The following is a 17,179-nucleotide window of genomic DNA, read 5'->3' on the forward strand; positions in this document are numbered from 1 at the left end:
CATGTGAAAGTGGCAAGGAGATCTCCCTTCACTTCCTATCTTGCCATCTGAAAGTGGCAAGGAGATCTCCCTTCACTTCCTATCTGGCCATCTGAAAGTGGTAAGGTGATCTCCCTTCACTTTCTATTTGGCCATGTTAAAGTGGTAAGGAGATTTCCCTTCACTTTCTATCTGGCCATGTGAAAGTGGTAAGAAGACCTCCCTTCACTTCCTATCCGGCCATCTGAAAGTGGTAAGGAGATCTCCCTTCACTTTCTATCTGGCCATGTGTACTAGACCTGTGCAGTTTGTTTCTTTCTGTATATAAATTCGGACACATTTTTAGTTATTTGGAGATTTGGATGTATCTGAATTTCCAAATTACAATATTAACAAATTCAAATGAATCCGAAATAGAGAAACAAAATTGTGTCCGAAATTCAAATTTAATATGAAACCGAGTTTGAAAATGAAATTGAATTTGAAAACAAGAGTAGAATAAAATAGGATAGAAAATAAAGGAATAGAATAGAATAAAATAGAAATTAATAGAATAGAAAAGAATAGCGTAAAACAGAACAGAATATAATAGCAAATAAAAGAATAGAATAAAATAGAATAGAAAAGAATAGACTAGAATAAAAAATAAAAGAATAGAACAAAATAGAACAGAAAAGAAAAGAGATAATAGAATCGAAAAGAGTAGAATAGAATAGAAAATAAATAGGATTACATTAAATAGACTATAATGGCCTTCCAAAATGTGAATGTTGAAAAGAATACAATAGAATAAAACAGAATAGAACATAATGGAAAATAATAAAGTAAAACAGAACAGAATAAAATGGAAAATAAAAGAAAATAAAAAATAGAATAAAACCTTCTTCTGAAATGCTAAGTTTGAAAAGAATAGAAGAGAATAGAAAAGAGAATAGAATAGAAAAAAACAATAGAATAAAGTAGCAAGAATATAACCATCTTCCGAAATTCGAATTTCGAATAGAATAAGTTCAAATTTGATTCTTTTCAATTCAGTCGAATTGAATTAAATTTGAAAAATTCAAATCGAATTCAAAAATGAATAAAGGAAACTAAGCAAAACAAATTCCGAAAACAAATTGAATGAATTTAACAAATTTAACTAAACAAATTTTTTAAAATAAGGAATGGAAACAAAACAAAATTTTCATTCTGCACGTCTACTGTGCACTCATTAAGGAGTTCTCCTTTAAGTTCCTATCTGGCCATGTGTATGTGATAAGGAGATCTATCTATCCATCTATCTATCTGGACAGGAAGTGATGAGAAATCTCACCAATGAGAATTCAAACCAAAACTCATTTTATTAGAATGGGGAAGAGTTAGATCTGCTGAGAATGTGTTATTCCCTGCCCCTGCCTCCCGCTCCTCCCATTGCTTGTATTGGAGAACAGGACAGAATTTCCCTTTACATTTTCCCCCTCCATCAAAAACTAAAATTCTGCTGCGGATAGTCTTTATTAATAGGTTTTCTTTAAGTTTTCCCAACTTTAGGATTTAAAGCTGGAATTAGGGCACATAAAATGTAATTAAACATACTGCTCAATAGCCGCAAAGGATATAATTCCACTTTTTGTGCAGCAAATGCCTTTGCAAACCCAGTTACAACGTTGTAAAAGTAGCAGTGACAACATCGCTGGTCTGTACCTAGCCAGTGCAGAGAGCAGAGCTGTGGGAGGGGCCCAGCAGGCTTCACTCAATACAGGCTGCCTGCAGAAAGCTACAGGAGGGGGCGGAGACAAGACCAGTCACCCTGCACAAGGAGAGAGCAGCAGTGACCGGTCTTTATTACAGATGCAAAGTTTCACTCTTTATTACTGCACAGATCTGGAAGAAATACACAAAGCACACCTAGGTACAAGGCAGAATACGCCTGAGAAATGAATTTGGACAATATTTACTTATCCCGGAATGTAAACTAATGACACCAAAAATTTGGCCAAGTTTGGCATGCAAACCTAATTTCTAATTTTTCTAATGATTTTCAGAGAGGACAGCAGGAGTTCCATCTACAAGCAGAGACTGCCTCCAGGCCGGCGAGGCCTGCAAGAATAACCCGGGCTGCAGCTTCAATTTACGGACACTGCGTCAGTGCATAGCAGGGAACGGAGCCAACAAACTGGCACCCAACGCCAAGAGCCAGTGCAAACGCACCGTGGACGCTCTCCACTCCAGCCAGCTGCATGGCTGCAAGTGCAAACGAGGGATGAAAAAGGAGAAGAACTGTCTGAACATATACTGGAGCATCCACCACACGTTGATGGAAGGTGAGGATATCAGTCTGTGTTGTTTTTTACATATTGGCACCAGTGCAGTAGAGCAATATCACAAATGTAACGTAACATTGTACTACTCTGGAGAAGTAATCAGGATTTTTTTTGTACACATTATGATTGCTTATACCAATGAATTTAATTCGTAGAAGCAACCATTTTTACTGAATGAAACTGATTCATTCAGTGTCTTTTTGTTGTGATTAGCTGTGATTGACCAAAGCTAATCACATGGTACAGATGGGCTGTGATTGGCCCTCTCTCTACCATGTGATCACTGTCATCAATCACAGCTAGTAACACAATTGTATATACAATGGATGGCATGAAAGGAAGCCATCCATTGTTTACAATTGTCATGTGATCTGCTGTGATTGGTCACAGTGATCACATGACACTGGCAGCATTCCAGTGCAGTGATCAGTCATCAGCTGTGTCCACGGCCGGCCGTGCTAGAGGTGCCTTCTGGGAAGGTGTCGTATGACGTCCACTCAGAAGGAGGAAAGTCCTGCCCAGCCATCAATCTGCTTTAGGCCGGGTGGGAAGGTGTTAATATGATAATAATAAAATGGAGAAAAGAAAAGCAGTAAAACAGATCCCTTGGGGTCAGCAAAAATAGATTGCCCAGCAACAAGAGATCCATCCAGCAACAATAGACTCCCCCAACAACAATAGACCGCCCTGAAACAATAGACTCCCCAGGGGTGGACTGACAACTCATGGGGCCCCCGGGCAATAGGGGATCATGGGGCCCCTGTGTCCTTGCCCAAACTCAAAAAAGCCTATGAAAAAAGGTACCAGGGGTATCTCATGGGGGCCCCCTACTGACCCTGGGCCCTCGGGCACTGCCCGAGTTTCCAAATGGTCAGTCCCCCCCTGAGACTCCCCCAGCAACAATAGACCCCCCCTGAAACAATAGACCTCCCAAGCAAAATTAGACCCCCCCACCAGCAACAATAGATCTCCTAGCAGCCAGCATCAAAAGATCCTCCAGCAGTCAGCAACAATAGACCCTTCCCTCAACAGTAGATCCCTCCAAGCAAAAATTGACCTCCCAGCAAAAATAGATCCCACACCAGCAACATTGGACCCCCCTGCAAAAATAACTTTTTCCAGTGACAAAAGATCCCCCAGCAGGCACTTTAACAGACCCTTCAGGTCATCCAAGCACCCTTTGCCAGTGTATAAATTCAGTGCTGGAGGTGCCAAAACTACATCCCCTCATGTTCCCGCTGAAAAAAAACTAGATCTGCTGCAACCCCAATGTACACGTTGTGTTTGCTGACAACAGAGTGCTTCTGCTGTACTGAAATCCCAGGCTGTGTTGTCAGCCCTACCTGAATTGTACCCTGCTGGACTACAGGACACCTCTCCATTATGTAATGGAAATGAGGAGGGGGAAGGTTTTGTAGCCCTGCTTGGGAGAACTCAGATGGGGCTGACAACATTGCTTGGAAACATGGGAATGGATTGTGCATGTATTGTAGAGATGTACTCTGTACATTTTTTTTGCTCAGACATGCTCTTTAGATCCATATCAAGTGCACGCAGATGAGATTTGTGCCATTATAATCAGTGACACTAAATCCGTGTCTGCATATTATGCGGCTATCACACTATACAGAGATATAAATGTTACTGAACGGAAAAAACACAAAACCCTTCTCTCCCTGGAAAGTATGGGGTACAATTCCTGGTTGAGACTTTCGCTTTTCAAAATGTCTTTCTTTCTCTGGAGGGAGAGGGGTTTAGTGAATACTTGTTAAATATGCATGTATTGTATATTTTTCATGCAGCTCCATTTATTTATATGGCAGATTCCTTTTTTTTTTTAAAGGCCACCAAATTGAAATGCTTTTAGCTGTACCAAGTATAAATGGGGGCTTAAAGGCTAAGTACACCTTTTTTTCTGAATTCCAGATCCCCTATGTACAAATACAGTATCTCACAGAAGTGAGTCAACCCCTCACATTTTTGTAAATATTTGATTCTCTCTTTTCATGTGACAACACTGAAGAAATGACACTTTGCTACAATGTGACGTAGTCAGCGTACAGCTTGTATAACATGTAAATTTGATGTCCCCTCAAAATAACTCAACACACCGCCATTAATGTCTAAACCGCTGGCAACAAAAGTGAGTTCACCCCTAAGTGAAAATGTCCAAAGTGGGCCCAAAGTGTCAATATTTTGTGTGGCCACCATTATTTTCCAGCACTGTCTTAACCCTCTTGGGCATGGAGCACACCAGAGCTTCACAGGTTGCCACTGGAGTCCTCTTCCACTCCTCCATGAAGACATCATGGAGCTGGTGGATGTTAGAGACCTTGCGTTTCTCCACCTTCTGTTTGAGGATGCCCCACAGATGCTCAATAGGGTTTAGGTCTGGAGACATGCTTGGCCAGTCCATCACCTTTACCCTCAGCTTCTTTAGCTGATAAGAAGATAGAATAAAATATTTAGATAAATGTGAGGGGTGTACTCACTTCTGTGACATACTGTATACCATTAGTATACTTCTGTTGCAGAAAAATAAAAGTTTTCTTTGATTTTAAGGACAAGGCCTTATCTTAGCCCTTGCTGTGTTCCACAAAAGATTTGGGACATGAAAACCAGTAAGACACATGAAGCAGTTCACCAGCTGACCTCATTAGCACACACACCCTGCACCAATCAACTATCAACAACCCCAGCATCCAACCAGGCGTGTATTTGCCTGGCTTGTCGATGTAGGCTGCCACAGCTCCTATGTTTGCGCAGCATCCCCAGTGTCCACCCAGAAGAGCCTGGGCCGCATGCTAAACTCTCTGGGGCCACGGGTTGGTCACACCTGATGCAGTGCAAGGGCCTGCCTGATTGGATACAGAGTGAATGGATAGATAGGTTGGTTCTCCTATTCCATGGTTTTGGTAAATCTAAAGGAAATTGTACAGAGATCGAACAATCAGATTGTATAATGTCCAACCCGTGAGCCACATGCGATCCGGTGAGTTTAGCATGGAGCCGGGCCCATCTGGAGGGATGCTGTGCAAACACAGCAGCTGTGGCAGCCTACATTGACAAGCCAGGCAAATGCACGCCTGGAGTGATGCCAGGAATGCCGTGCAAACATACTTGATGGGTGCAGGGTGTGTGTGCTAATGAGGTTAGCTGGTGAACTGCTTCCTGCGTCTTACTGGTTTTCATGTCCCAAATCTACATACCAGGAAGTCATGAAGTTTTCTATGGAACACAGCTGGGGCTAAGATAAGGCCTTGTTCTTAAAATCAAAGGAAGCTTTTATTTTTCTGCAACAGAGGTACATTAGTGATATATTGGTACATAGGAGAGCTGGAATAAAAAAAAAAAAGTGAACTTAGCTTTTAAGGCTTCCCAACCCTGGTAGCAGTAATTCCCATCATAAAAGATTATGGAACTTTACTTCTAACCTTCTATCACTCACCTTGTCAGGTCATGGTTAGGGATGAGCCAAGCTCCCCTGAGTTCAACAAACTTCACATGCCAAAATAGACTAGACTAGAAATAAAAATGTTTTAGAACCCAAAAGTTCTTTATGAAAAAAATTAAAATCTGATTCCCTGAAAAATAAAGCTGACAACCCAGGCACGTGACCAATCCCAGCACTGCCCATAGCTGAATTACAGCTCCCTGATCTGTCAGCAGATAAATAAGGGAAGAGGTGGGGATAGTGGTAACATCATATACCAAGTGGCCATATTTAGACAATAATGTAAACCCCCCAGTCCCCGCACATTAGCTTACATGATTCCTGGATATGTAAATGAATGGGCTGGGTGACCTTGGTGGTTCCTAAGGATGCAGCAGATGCAAAGACCTGCTGCTTCCTTAGCAACCATTGAGAGTTGTCCATACTAAACACGTTCGTCCATTCTAAACACCCTAAATGTTCAGTGTTTGTATGAGCATCCAGTGTTTGGTCCAGACTTATGTTAATCCCTAGTCATGCTATACTTAGTCATAGTCACATTTAAGCAGACTTATTCAGTAAAATTGGAAAGTTTTGTAGATTCTCCAAGCCACTTCTCAATTCCAATGAGTGAAGAGAAGATTCCCTAGCATTTATATCCAGATGTTATAGATGTTACTTGTCCAAGAGCAGGATGGAAGGTGTGAAAGTTGTGGAACCTCCTCCTGATCTAGTTAAAATCTCATCTTTGGTGTCAGGAACTCTGCATATGTATTCTATCTTCTATCCACATTCAGACTGGGCTTTTGGTAAAACATCCAAAAAGTCAACCAAAAACATCAGAGCATCAAACAGAGGGAGAAGCAGAACACACAGAATAACATAGTCATCCCATATGTGTCTAGAGTGTCGGAATCTTTATCAAGCATCACATCCCCATGTCTTTCAAGCCTAGCAATACTCTGAAACAGAAGCTTGCTCATACAAGAGACCCAACACCCACACACAAGTGAAGTAACTATGCAATGAGTGAGGAATGCAAAGTACACAAGAGTGGAGAGACAAAACAACCTCTCCAGAAATGAATATCCCAGCATAGGAGGGCAAATTCTATACGTCTTATAGACATTCCCACACCTTAAAGCCTAACTCCAGCTTTGTTATCACTTTAAATAGTTTGTTTGGGCCAGGATTTGACAACAATTCACACCTTTGTCATGTAAATTGTGGAATTAATAACTATGCAGACTTCCTGACACAAGGATGGAATTAGGTCATTAGAATCAGGTGGCTCCACAACTTTCATACCTCCCATCCAATTCTTGGAGAATCAATAAACTATACAATCCATAATGATTGGAGTAAGATGTTGGTGCTCTCTGTGTAGATATAAATTCTGTGGTACCTTCCTGCACTCAAACTGAAGAAGTGACCTGAAGACAAGGTCAACCAGTGCCCAGGGTGAATATGGTAAACTGCATTCCCACCCTAGGCGGAGAAGAAGGGGGCATGGCCAATAGCAGCGCACGCCACAATGTATATAATGTTTGTGGCCTACAATGAAATAGTATCAATGTTTATGGTTGTCAAGAATCTGCAGCAGGGATGGCCAGATCTGTACAACTTCACTTAGGAAACTGAGACCAAACCATATATATATTAAAGTGGATTTATTAATAGTAAGGCAAAAGGCATCCAAACACCAGCAAAGAGCTAACATAAAGATATACAGTAAGTGAACAATCATCCAAATGACAAAATACCTAATCACCTAACTATAATACAATAGCCACCTAACTATAATACAATAGCCACCTAACTATAATACAATAACCACCTAACTATAATAAAATAAACACAAGATAAAGAACAGAGGACACAGTGAATTCCAGATATGTAAGGAATGGAGAAATCAGGAATGGGATCAGGAACAAGTGGAGCAGATATAAGGGTGAAGGATGAAGGGCAAGTGCAAGATCAGGAGCTGGAAAAATGGCAGCAGCATCTGACTTAGCACAGCAAACCAACTGACATGAACTTTAATAGCAGTAAAGAGATTAAATACCCTCCCAGCAACCAGCATTAAATGAAGACTGGTTACTAGAAACTGCCAGCTGCTGGGAGACACCCACTGGAGGACACTGAAACTGCAACCCTCTGCTCAGGGAACCACAGTGCCATCAGCAGGTGAACCGGGTCCTGACAGTGGTCCACTAGAGCAAACTGAAGTGTTTAAAATTGGCACACAAATACGGGCCTAGAATTTATGTAGGAAAAAAATCTAACAGCATCATTGGTGTCACTAGAAGGAAAAAAAAATCTCCTACGTCAGTGGTGTTGTTAAGGAAAAACGGTGTTGTGTCAGTGGCAGACACTTCCAGTGGCTCCCCACCCTCCCTCCACATAGCAGCACTATACCTGGGGTATGCATCCTTTCTGCTCCCCCCTTGACCAAGCCCTGCTTGGAAAAGCTATGAAACGCCTTCAGTATTACAGAACAAGTCCAGTTGAATGTGACTAACTGCTCACCTCATTCAAAGGTTATTTCTGTCAATGAATGCAGTCATCAGAAAACAAATTGTTTTGTCTCATAAGTGATGTCTACTATGATGTACTTTGATGTATATTGCACAATGTGAGTAGAAATTACATAAAAACAGCAACTCTAGTATGCAAAGTAGAAATAAATACAATAGCAGAGGACAATGGCTAATTCCAGTAATTGTGTTCCTGTTGTTTTTTTAGGTGTCAGTGTCTTAGAGAGCTCGCCTTATGAGTCATTTGTGAGGGGGTTTGACTACGTCAGGCTGGCGTCCATAACAGCAGGTAATGAATTCCTCATTGTATTATCACACAACATGTGCAGAATGTGTTTGTGTCACTTGCAGTAACATCAGAAATTCTAACTTTTTTTTTGGAGCGACTGCAGGTGTTTATGTAAGGATTCTTGCGGGTTTACAAAAAGAACAACCCCCATACGCCCCAAAAAATTATTTATGTTATCCTTTATTCTGGAAAATCTGAATCCATTTTTATCATTCCATGTTACCATTGCATGACTATTCAACAAAGTAATTGTTATAAAAGTTGGAAGAGTTTGATTAATCGTGAACCATATACCCAGAGAAGCCTTATTTCCAGCTGCTCTTGCTTTGGGCAGAGAAGGAAATGTAAAGACTTTTTTTTTTTCATTTTTAGTTTTGGGTAGAGTAGGAAAGGATTAGAACCCCCGTGAGGGTTTTATTGCTATTTGTGTCACCAATGGGTAAATTCACCCAGTCTGTTTGTTCTGGTGACCATTGTCACTGGGACAGAACATGATGGGAGATACACCAGATGACAACTCACTGAGATGGGAATACACACAGGAAGTGAAGGTGAGTCTCCCCAGCAGGACACAGGCAGAAAATCATTCTATAACAGATATGGAAAAATAAACTTTGTTTAATGCTACTTGACCCTGACCATTGTCATGACATAAATCCTAACACCGACCCTGGCACTAATATAAGTCAAGCCCTGACCTAGCTATTTGATCTTTATTTAATTACACAGTGGAAGGATGTCATCATCAGAGGCTGTCCATCCAGAAAGAAGTGGGCAGGAGTAGGTATGGTCAGGCACTGATTGATAAGCTATAGGCTTGTGAATTAGTAGTAACAATGGCATGTCCCCTGCAACCTCATCTCCTCCCACTGTAGTGTAAGTGGGCACATCCTACATGAGAACAAGAACTCTGCTCTGAATTCAGGAGCAGTACAGCATTGCTGTCACCCCATCACAGGAAACTGCATTAGGTGGACTTCACTAGCAGGATCAACAGGTATTTTTGGATCATCAGGGGACTAAGAAAAAAGCGTAAGTTTGGATATACTCAGCAGATTTTTTTTTCCCAAATGCAGACGTTCTGTGTTTGTAGAATACGCCTGTATGCTATACATGGATTTATGCTTGTACCGATGTATACCCTAGTAGAGCATCTATGGACGATTGTATACAGTTCCTGGGCTTCCTGGCCCGGAATAAAGCCAGAATGCATTGTTCTATGCCCATAATGTGTCCATGTCATGAGACCTAAAGGAAGAGTGCACTTTAAAACAAGGTACACTTATCCTTTTTGCCCCCTTCTACCGACCTAACCTAACCCCCCCTCCACAGATGTGTGCTTATCTCAGGCCAATGGTCACAGACTCAGGTGTTTGTGTACATCCCACAGGGCAAATATTTCCCTGTTCTGGCTGCAAATGCACATTGAAGCTCTATAGACTTGTATAGGATCATATCCAACCTCGAGACACAATCCTGTAGATGCCTATAAGGTTATAATGCACAAATGCAGCCAGGACAGTGAAGACTTGCACCGCTGAATGTAAACAAATCACGTGTTGTACGTCCTAATGTGCCCGTGTGCATGAGATCTAAAGGCTACACTTTAAAACAAGGTATCCTTTTTGTCCCTTCCCGTGACCTAACCTACCCCCCTCCCCCTCCACAGACACTTACCTCCCTCAGTCCAGTGATCTTGAACTCAGGCATTTGTTTACAGACAGCAATGCAGATCTTCCCTGTTCTGCCTGTGAGAGCATATTACAGCTCTGTAGACTTGTATGGGATCATCCCGGATCATACCCAGCCTTGAGACATGGTCTCATAGAAGCCCACAAGACTGTAATGTGCAAATGCAGCCAGGACAGTGAAAACGTGCACTGCTGAATGTAACCAAACCACATGTTGTACACCCCTAATCTGCCCATGTGCATGAGACATAAAGAATGAGTTCTCTTTAAAACAAGGTGCATTTATCCTTTTTGCCCCTTCTGCTGACTTAACCTACCATTCCCCTCCACAGATGCTTACTTCCCTCAGTCCAATGGTCCTTGGCTAGGTGTTTGTCTACATTCAGCAGTGCAAATATTTCCTGTTCTGGCTGTGAGTGTGCATTACAGCTCCATAGACCTGTATGGGATCATCTATGACCTTGAGACAGTCCCATAGTAGTCTACAAGGCTGCAGTGGGAAAACACGGCCAGGGCAGTAGGGACTTCCACTGCTAAATGTAAGCAAATAACATGTACACCCCTAATGTGTCCATGTCAATGAGGATGAGTGTATCAGCCTCAGGATCTGACCCCACGCCCTCTGCTGCATCCAGCAGTAGATCTCCTTGCTGAGCCACCTGAGATGCTGAACAGCATGCTGTATAAAATCTTGGATAATCTTGTTTCTGGTGAACCTTGGACTCCTTGCTTCTCCTATGAACGTCCTATTTAAGCCATGCCTTTGTACTTCTTGTTTGCCAGATTATTATGCTCACTCCAGCCAATATCTTGCTCCTTTGTGTACCTGCAACTGTCCTAATCTCAACTACCACTCGTTATCGACCTTTGTCTTGTTACACATCTGCTTGATCCCAACCTGCAACCACTTGTTACCGATATTTGGTTTGTTTACTAACTGTGCTTCTGCTTGATCCGTACCTGCTATATCTGCTACTGAACCCCGACTTGCTTACCTCCTGGTGGGGCGATTCTGAGGACCCCCATCTGGTACTAACATGCAGCAAAACCCATCACCAGCAGTAGGAGCTCTGGTGAATACAAACCACATGTGGTAACCTCATTCATTCATTCATTCACTGATTGGCAGCACGGTGATGACGTAATTGGTATCCCTTGATAATGGCTCCTGATCATTGGTAGTTGACCATGAGCTGTTGGTGACAGCCCAGAGCACACCCTAGAACAACGCAGCAATGCATATATGCAGGGCTTTTTTTCTGGTGAAATGTGCCGGAATGCTGTTCCAGCACCTCTGCCAGAGACAGTGTGGGAGGCACTGGGAGCAAAGCCCACTGCCGCGCCAAAGTGATCATATGGCGGAGCAGGCGGGCAGGCAGGTGGGCAAAGCAGGTGGTCAGACGGACGGAGCAGGCTGGCAGGCAGCCAGAGCTGGCAGGCAGGTGGGAGATACAGCATAACTCTGGCCGCAGCCTGAGAGAGTGGAAGGTGGAGTGATCTGCACTCCGTTTCACCTCTTCCTGCAAACAAGAAGCTTGTTTTGGTGCCACTGTGCCAGTGAAGTTGCTGTGGAGCGGTGTGGGGCAGATGGCCATGTGGGAGACAAGTCTCTGTGGAGATAAGCCTTTTTTGGTAAATTAGCTGTCAATGCTGCTGGTTGGGAATTTTCCTGTGACTGTCTCTTTGCTGGATTGGGCTATCTGTTTACTGGATGGAAGCTGTCTCCTGCTGGATATGGGGCTGTCTATTGCTGGATATGGGGCTGTCTCTTTGCTGGATATGGGGACTCTCTCTCTTTGCTAGCTGTGGGGCTGTCTCTTTGCTGGATATGGGGCTGTCTATTGAGGGATATGGGCCTATCTCTTTGATAGATATGGGGCTCTCTATTGTGGGATATGGGTCATTTTGCTGGATATGAGGCTGTCTCCTTTCTAGAAATGAGGCTGTCTCTTTGCTGGATATGGGGATGTCTCTTGCTGGATATGGGGCTGTCTATTGCTTGATATGGGGATGTATCTTACAGGATATGGGGATGTCTCTTGCTGGATAAGGGGATGTCTCTTGCTGGATATGAGGATGTTTCTTACTAGATATTGGGCTGTCTCTTTGCTGGATATGAGGCTGTCTCTTTGCTAGATATGGGGCTGTCTATTGCTGGATATGGGGTTGTCTCTTTGCTGTGTATGGGACTGTCTCTTTACAAGATATGGGGCTGTCTATTGCTAGATAGGGACCTGTCTCTTTGCTGGATATGGGGAATGTCTCTGCCTGGATATGGGCTTCTCTTTGTTTGATATGGGGGATGTATTTTGCTAGATATGGTTCTGTCTCTTGCGGGATATGGGCCTGTCTCTTGCAGGATATGGAGCTGTCTCATTGCTGGAGTGGGTTGTCTGTTTGCTGTTCTGGGCTTTTTGTTTGCTGCGCTTGGTTGTCTGCTGGATTGGGCTATCTGTTTGCTCGATTGTCTCTTACTAGATATGGACTTGTTTCTTTGCTGGATATGAGCCTGCCTCTTTGCTGGGTATGGGCCTGTGTCTTTTCTTGATGTGGGTCTGTCTCTTTGCTGGCTATGGAGCTGTCTTTTGCTGGATATGGGACTGTCTCTTACTGAATTTGGGGCTGTCTGCTTGCTGGATATGGGGTTGTCTTTTGCAGGATATGAGCCTGTCTCTTTGTTGCATACTGACTTGTTAAAATTGTCTGGAAGTGCCTTTGAGCTTACTTTGGAAAGTGCTGAATATCTCTTACATTTTCTTGTTCAAACATTTTATTAACAATAAACCATAATGTTACAAACGGAGACTTTGTTAATGTACAGTGGACATTGAAGTGGCAGTAGGACATAGAAAAAATGAATGAGGATCACATTACAAATGTCCATATAATTCTAGCGGAAACAGGTACATAAGAGTCGACTACAGATGACATTGTTGTCCCAGCCAATCAAAGTATTGTCTCCCAAATACAACAAAGAAATAGGGGGAAGTTTGGAAGGGGGTCAGACGGGGGTGGAAGGTAGGGGAGGGAAAGAGGAACGGCAACGATGACTCCATGAGCATTCATCAAGTTTGCAGCAGACCTCCAGGTGCTGCCTACGAAGGGCTACTGGCAGTGTCCTTGGCGCACAGTATACAAATCAAGGAAGAAGGAGTGATTCATCAAAGTTAGGCGGGAGGAAGCGCTCTACCCAGGGGCTCCATATGCGTAAAAATTTAGGAATCTTGTCTAGAATTGTGGCTTCCACCTTTGCATGTATCATGGCTTGTGTTATTCTGGTTTTGACAGCTGCAACACTTAGGGTGGGGGATTTCCAGGATTTCGCTATAACTTGTTTAGCTGCCGTCGTAACTTGCATAAGGAGCTTGAATTGTGAGTTGGAAACTCCAGGGGGGTATTGATTGAGTAGGGCCGTTGTTGGGTCGGGTCGTAGAATGATAGTGCTAAGTGTAGATATCATGGTGAAAATTTCATCCCAAAAGACTCGGGCCACTGGGCAGTCCCACCACATATGGTAGGGTGTTCCTAGGTCCGCACAGCCTTTAAAACAGTTGGGCGAGTAATTAGGGGTAAATTTTGCGATTCTCGCTGGGACCAAGTACCAGCGGGTATATCTCTTACATTTTGTGCATTTTACTACATTGCTTTTTAGTAACAAATTCCAAACAAATTAAAAAAGTTACTTGTTCTCTAAAGGGGAGGTGCAATGAGCTGTGTGGGGGAGGAGACAAGGAGCGGACCTGGGGGTGGTTCTAGGGGGTGGGTAGGGGGCAGAGTCGGGCGTGGCCTAGGGGAGAGGGGTGAGTTCCTGCACCTTTTTCTCTGAGAAAAATAATCCCTGCCTATATGTGTGCCGCTGTTGTAATAGTGGTTAGGTGTTATACTTCCAATATATATCTCAACCTACTTTTGATCAGCAGAATCATTTGCAGCGTCCTCCGTCCCTTCCCTCTGCCATCTCCCAGCATTATGTTTATCTCAGCAGTACAGGTGCACTTTACAGAAGCCAAACCGAGTTTTACTCACCTCGGCTGTTCCAGCAATGAGACTTGCCAGGTGGAGACCAGATGCTGGTCCTTCCTATGGCTGACACAAAGGGAAAATAAAAAAGATGTTTATTTCCCAGGAAATCTGATATATTTTGAAAGCAAAACAGATTGTATGAGCCTGGAATATCCTGTAAGAGTCCTCCGCATCCCGGAATATAATTCTAAGAACAGCATAATATTATCTGTTGTCCGCCACCTACAGAAATAATCATCTTCATAACAGCCATTGTCTGTGAATTGTGGGGGGGAGCGGGGGTCTGTGAACGCTCACAGTGGAGAGTCGATGTGTGATTATTAAAAAGCAGACATGTCTAGCTGTGAACTCAAGGACTTTGTAGATGCTCGTCTCAGAAATGTTGAATTTAGTTGGGTGAGAATAGAGAATGAACTCAGTGGAATAGACCTGGGAAGAACGATATGGGTGCCAACACAGTATAGGGGTTTAAACGATAATGTAAATACATACACTTTGAATGTACTAAAGGTTTGGGATAATTTACACAAAAGTATGAAATGGACTTTTAATTCAACACTGATTCCACTAAAAAACACAGAGTTTTTTCCCCCAGGCAGAGAAGAAATAGGAGGGAGGTGGTTTAAAAAAGATAGGGTGCAATTGAGAGATATTCTGGTGGGAGACGAAATAGTATCATTTGGTGATTTGAAGAAAAAAGAGGGAGAGATCTTCACTAAACTAGATGAATTGCGGTATTTTCAATTGAGGTGTTTTGTTGGAAGTTTGCCAAAACCTTTAAGGACAAAAGAAAATTGGAATCTGTTCGAAAAGGCATTGGGAACACAAGGTGATGGGAAACACGGGATTACTAAAGTTTACAAAATACTCACTGAATTAGACACAAACACAAAGCCAACATATATAACAAAATGGGAAATGGATATGGGAGTTGTGATAGATGAGGAAAAGCAGAGGAGAATGTATAGATTAATTCACGAGAACGTCTCTATGAGAGAAGTAGAGATGAACTATAAGTGTTTGACAAGATGGCACATCACACCAAATGTAGAAAATAAGATATGTGGAGAGAGTTCACCACTGTGTTGGAGGGGATGTGGAGAGGTAGGCACTATATACCATATATGGTGGGGATGCCCTAAAATCCAGATATTCTGGAAAACAGTAATCCACTTGATAGGAAAATTGACAGAAATAGATATAGAGCTAGACCCAGAAGTATGTATTTTGCATAATATGGATATAACAGTAAATAAATATAAAAAATCAGGGATATGGTACTATATAAATGCTGCAAAAGCTCTGATACTCAAGTTCTGGCGGCAAATAGAGATACCAAAGGAAGAGGACTGGATTGAAAGAGTTGAGCAGATCAAAAAGATGGAAAGGTTGTGTCATATCCAAGAAGATAGGATGGAGGCCTATTATGGGAAATGGGAGAACTGGGAAAAAGCTAGATTATATAGGAAGTATAGGAAAGAATAAAAGATAACAACAGAATAACTTCACTTGCTGATATAAGAAGATGCAGAGAAAAGTTAGGATAGGCAGAGGGGTTTTGGGGTGGGGGGCGGTGCTGGGAGGGAAATGTTGTATAGAGTAAATAAAGTAGAAATGTTGGATATTATAATATTATAGAATATATTTTTATATATACATATCTACATTGTGTTGATGAAATGTATTTAAAATGGAAAATTAATAAATATTTAAATTATAAAAAAAAAGAAATGTTGAATTTAAAGCGGTATTAAACCCAAAAACATTGCAGCTTCCCAATGATGGTGTGGTGGCTGCATTCGTTTTCTTTTCCTTGGCTTCTTCCCCTCTGTTTTCACCTGGTGATCTGGCCAGTAGTGCACCTCCTGTATTAGTGAGACACAACTCTGCAGGAATGAGCACAGGAGGCACAGCAAACAGAAGCATTGTCAGTCTGGGCAAGAGGGTAGTGTTAATTGTATTAGCAGATTTAAATACACTAACGAATTGATGCCAAACTCCAGCTCACACTTTATAATCAGTTACAGCAAACAGTCTTTTTTTTTCCTTTTTGGATAAAGGATTTGCATGAATAAATAAAAAGATGATCATTTTAATCAGCCCTGCCAATGTTAAGTGATTTGTCTCATCTGTGTAAACTGATACATTCTGGTGGAGAGCTTGTGCTTTTGAAAAACATCACGCTTGCTGGCTGGATCACCAGATGATAAAAGAAGAAAGAAAGCCTATAAAAGGAAACTAATGCAGCCATCACATTTAAGAATTGGTAAGCTGCAATCAGGGGCAGACTGACCATTTGGAAACTCGGGCACTGCCCGAGGGCCCGGGGTCAGTAGGGGGCCCCATGAGATGCCCCTGGTACTTTTTTCATAGGCTTTTTTGAGTTTGGGCAAGGACACAGGGGCCCCATGATCCCCTATTGCCCGGGGGCCCCATGAGTTGTCAGTCCGCCCCTGGCTGCAATATAACAAATGTTTCTATATGGGTTTAATACTGCTTAACTCCTTTCCTACCCCCGACCCCTACATATATCCAAGTATGAATGTAAAAGCATGCATCGGGGTGCCTATGGATGTTAACGTCAATTGTGATACACAGGTAACATATAGCCATCCACGCTGGACTGAGAGCAAAAATTCTAGCACCAGACCTCCTCTGTAATGCTAAACTGTTGACCTATAGAGGGCTTTTGAAGTGTCACCTATAGGAAATAGGTACTAAAGGGTACTGAAGTTTGTCACCATTTCACGGATGCACACATAGCCGTAAGCCACATAGGTTTGATTTTTAGAATTTTAAACTAGTTGCCCATGGGAATATATTTTGCAGTGTGGTCACATACAGTCTTTTTGAAAAACTCCCATGTCTGTGTTGTGTTCATCAATACCAGTATTCCCTCCCAGTCTAAGTCTTGGAGAGCA

The 17,179-nt window shown here is 42.5% G+C and overlaps 1 protein-coding gene across 1 annotated transcript in view; it reads left to right on the forward strand.

Moving 5' to 3' along the window:
- GFRA4 (GDNF family receptor alpha 4) overlaps positions 1-17,179 on the forward strand; it is a 668,764-nt gene that overhangs the window by 591,053 nt on the left and 60,532 nt on the right. Inside the window, exons 3-4 of the mRNA XM_089653371.1 lie at positions 2,007-2,285; positions 8,464-8,544. Coding sequence (XP_089509497.1) covers positions 2,007-2,285; positions 8,464-8,544 — 360 coding nt within the window. The remainder of the gene's footprint in view (positions 1-2,006; positions 2,286-8,463; positions 8,545-17,179) is intronic.

The sequence above is a fragment of the Staurois parvus genome, unplaced genomic scaffold (assembly GCF_062004578.1).
Source record: "Staurois parvus isolate SC_StPar_1 unplaced genomic scaffold, SC_StPar_1.0 ptg000708l, whole genome shotgun sequence".
Classification (NCBI taxonomy): Eukaryota; Metazoa; Chordata; class Amphibia; order Anura; family Ranidae; genus Staurois; species Staurois parvus.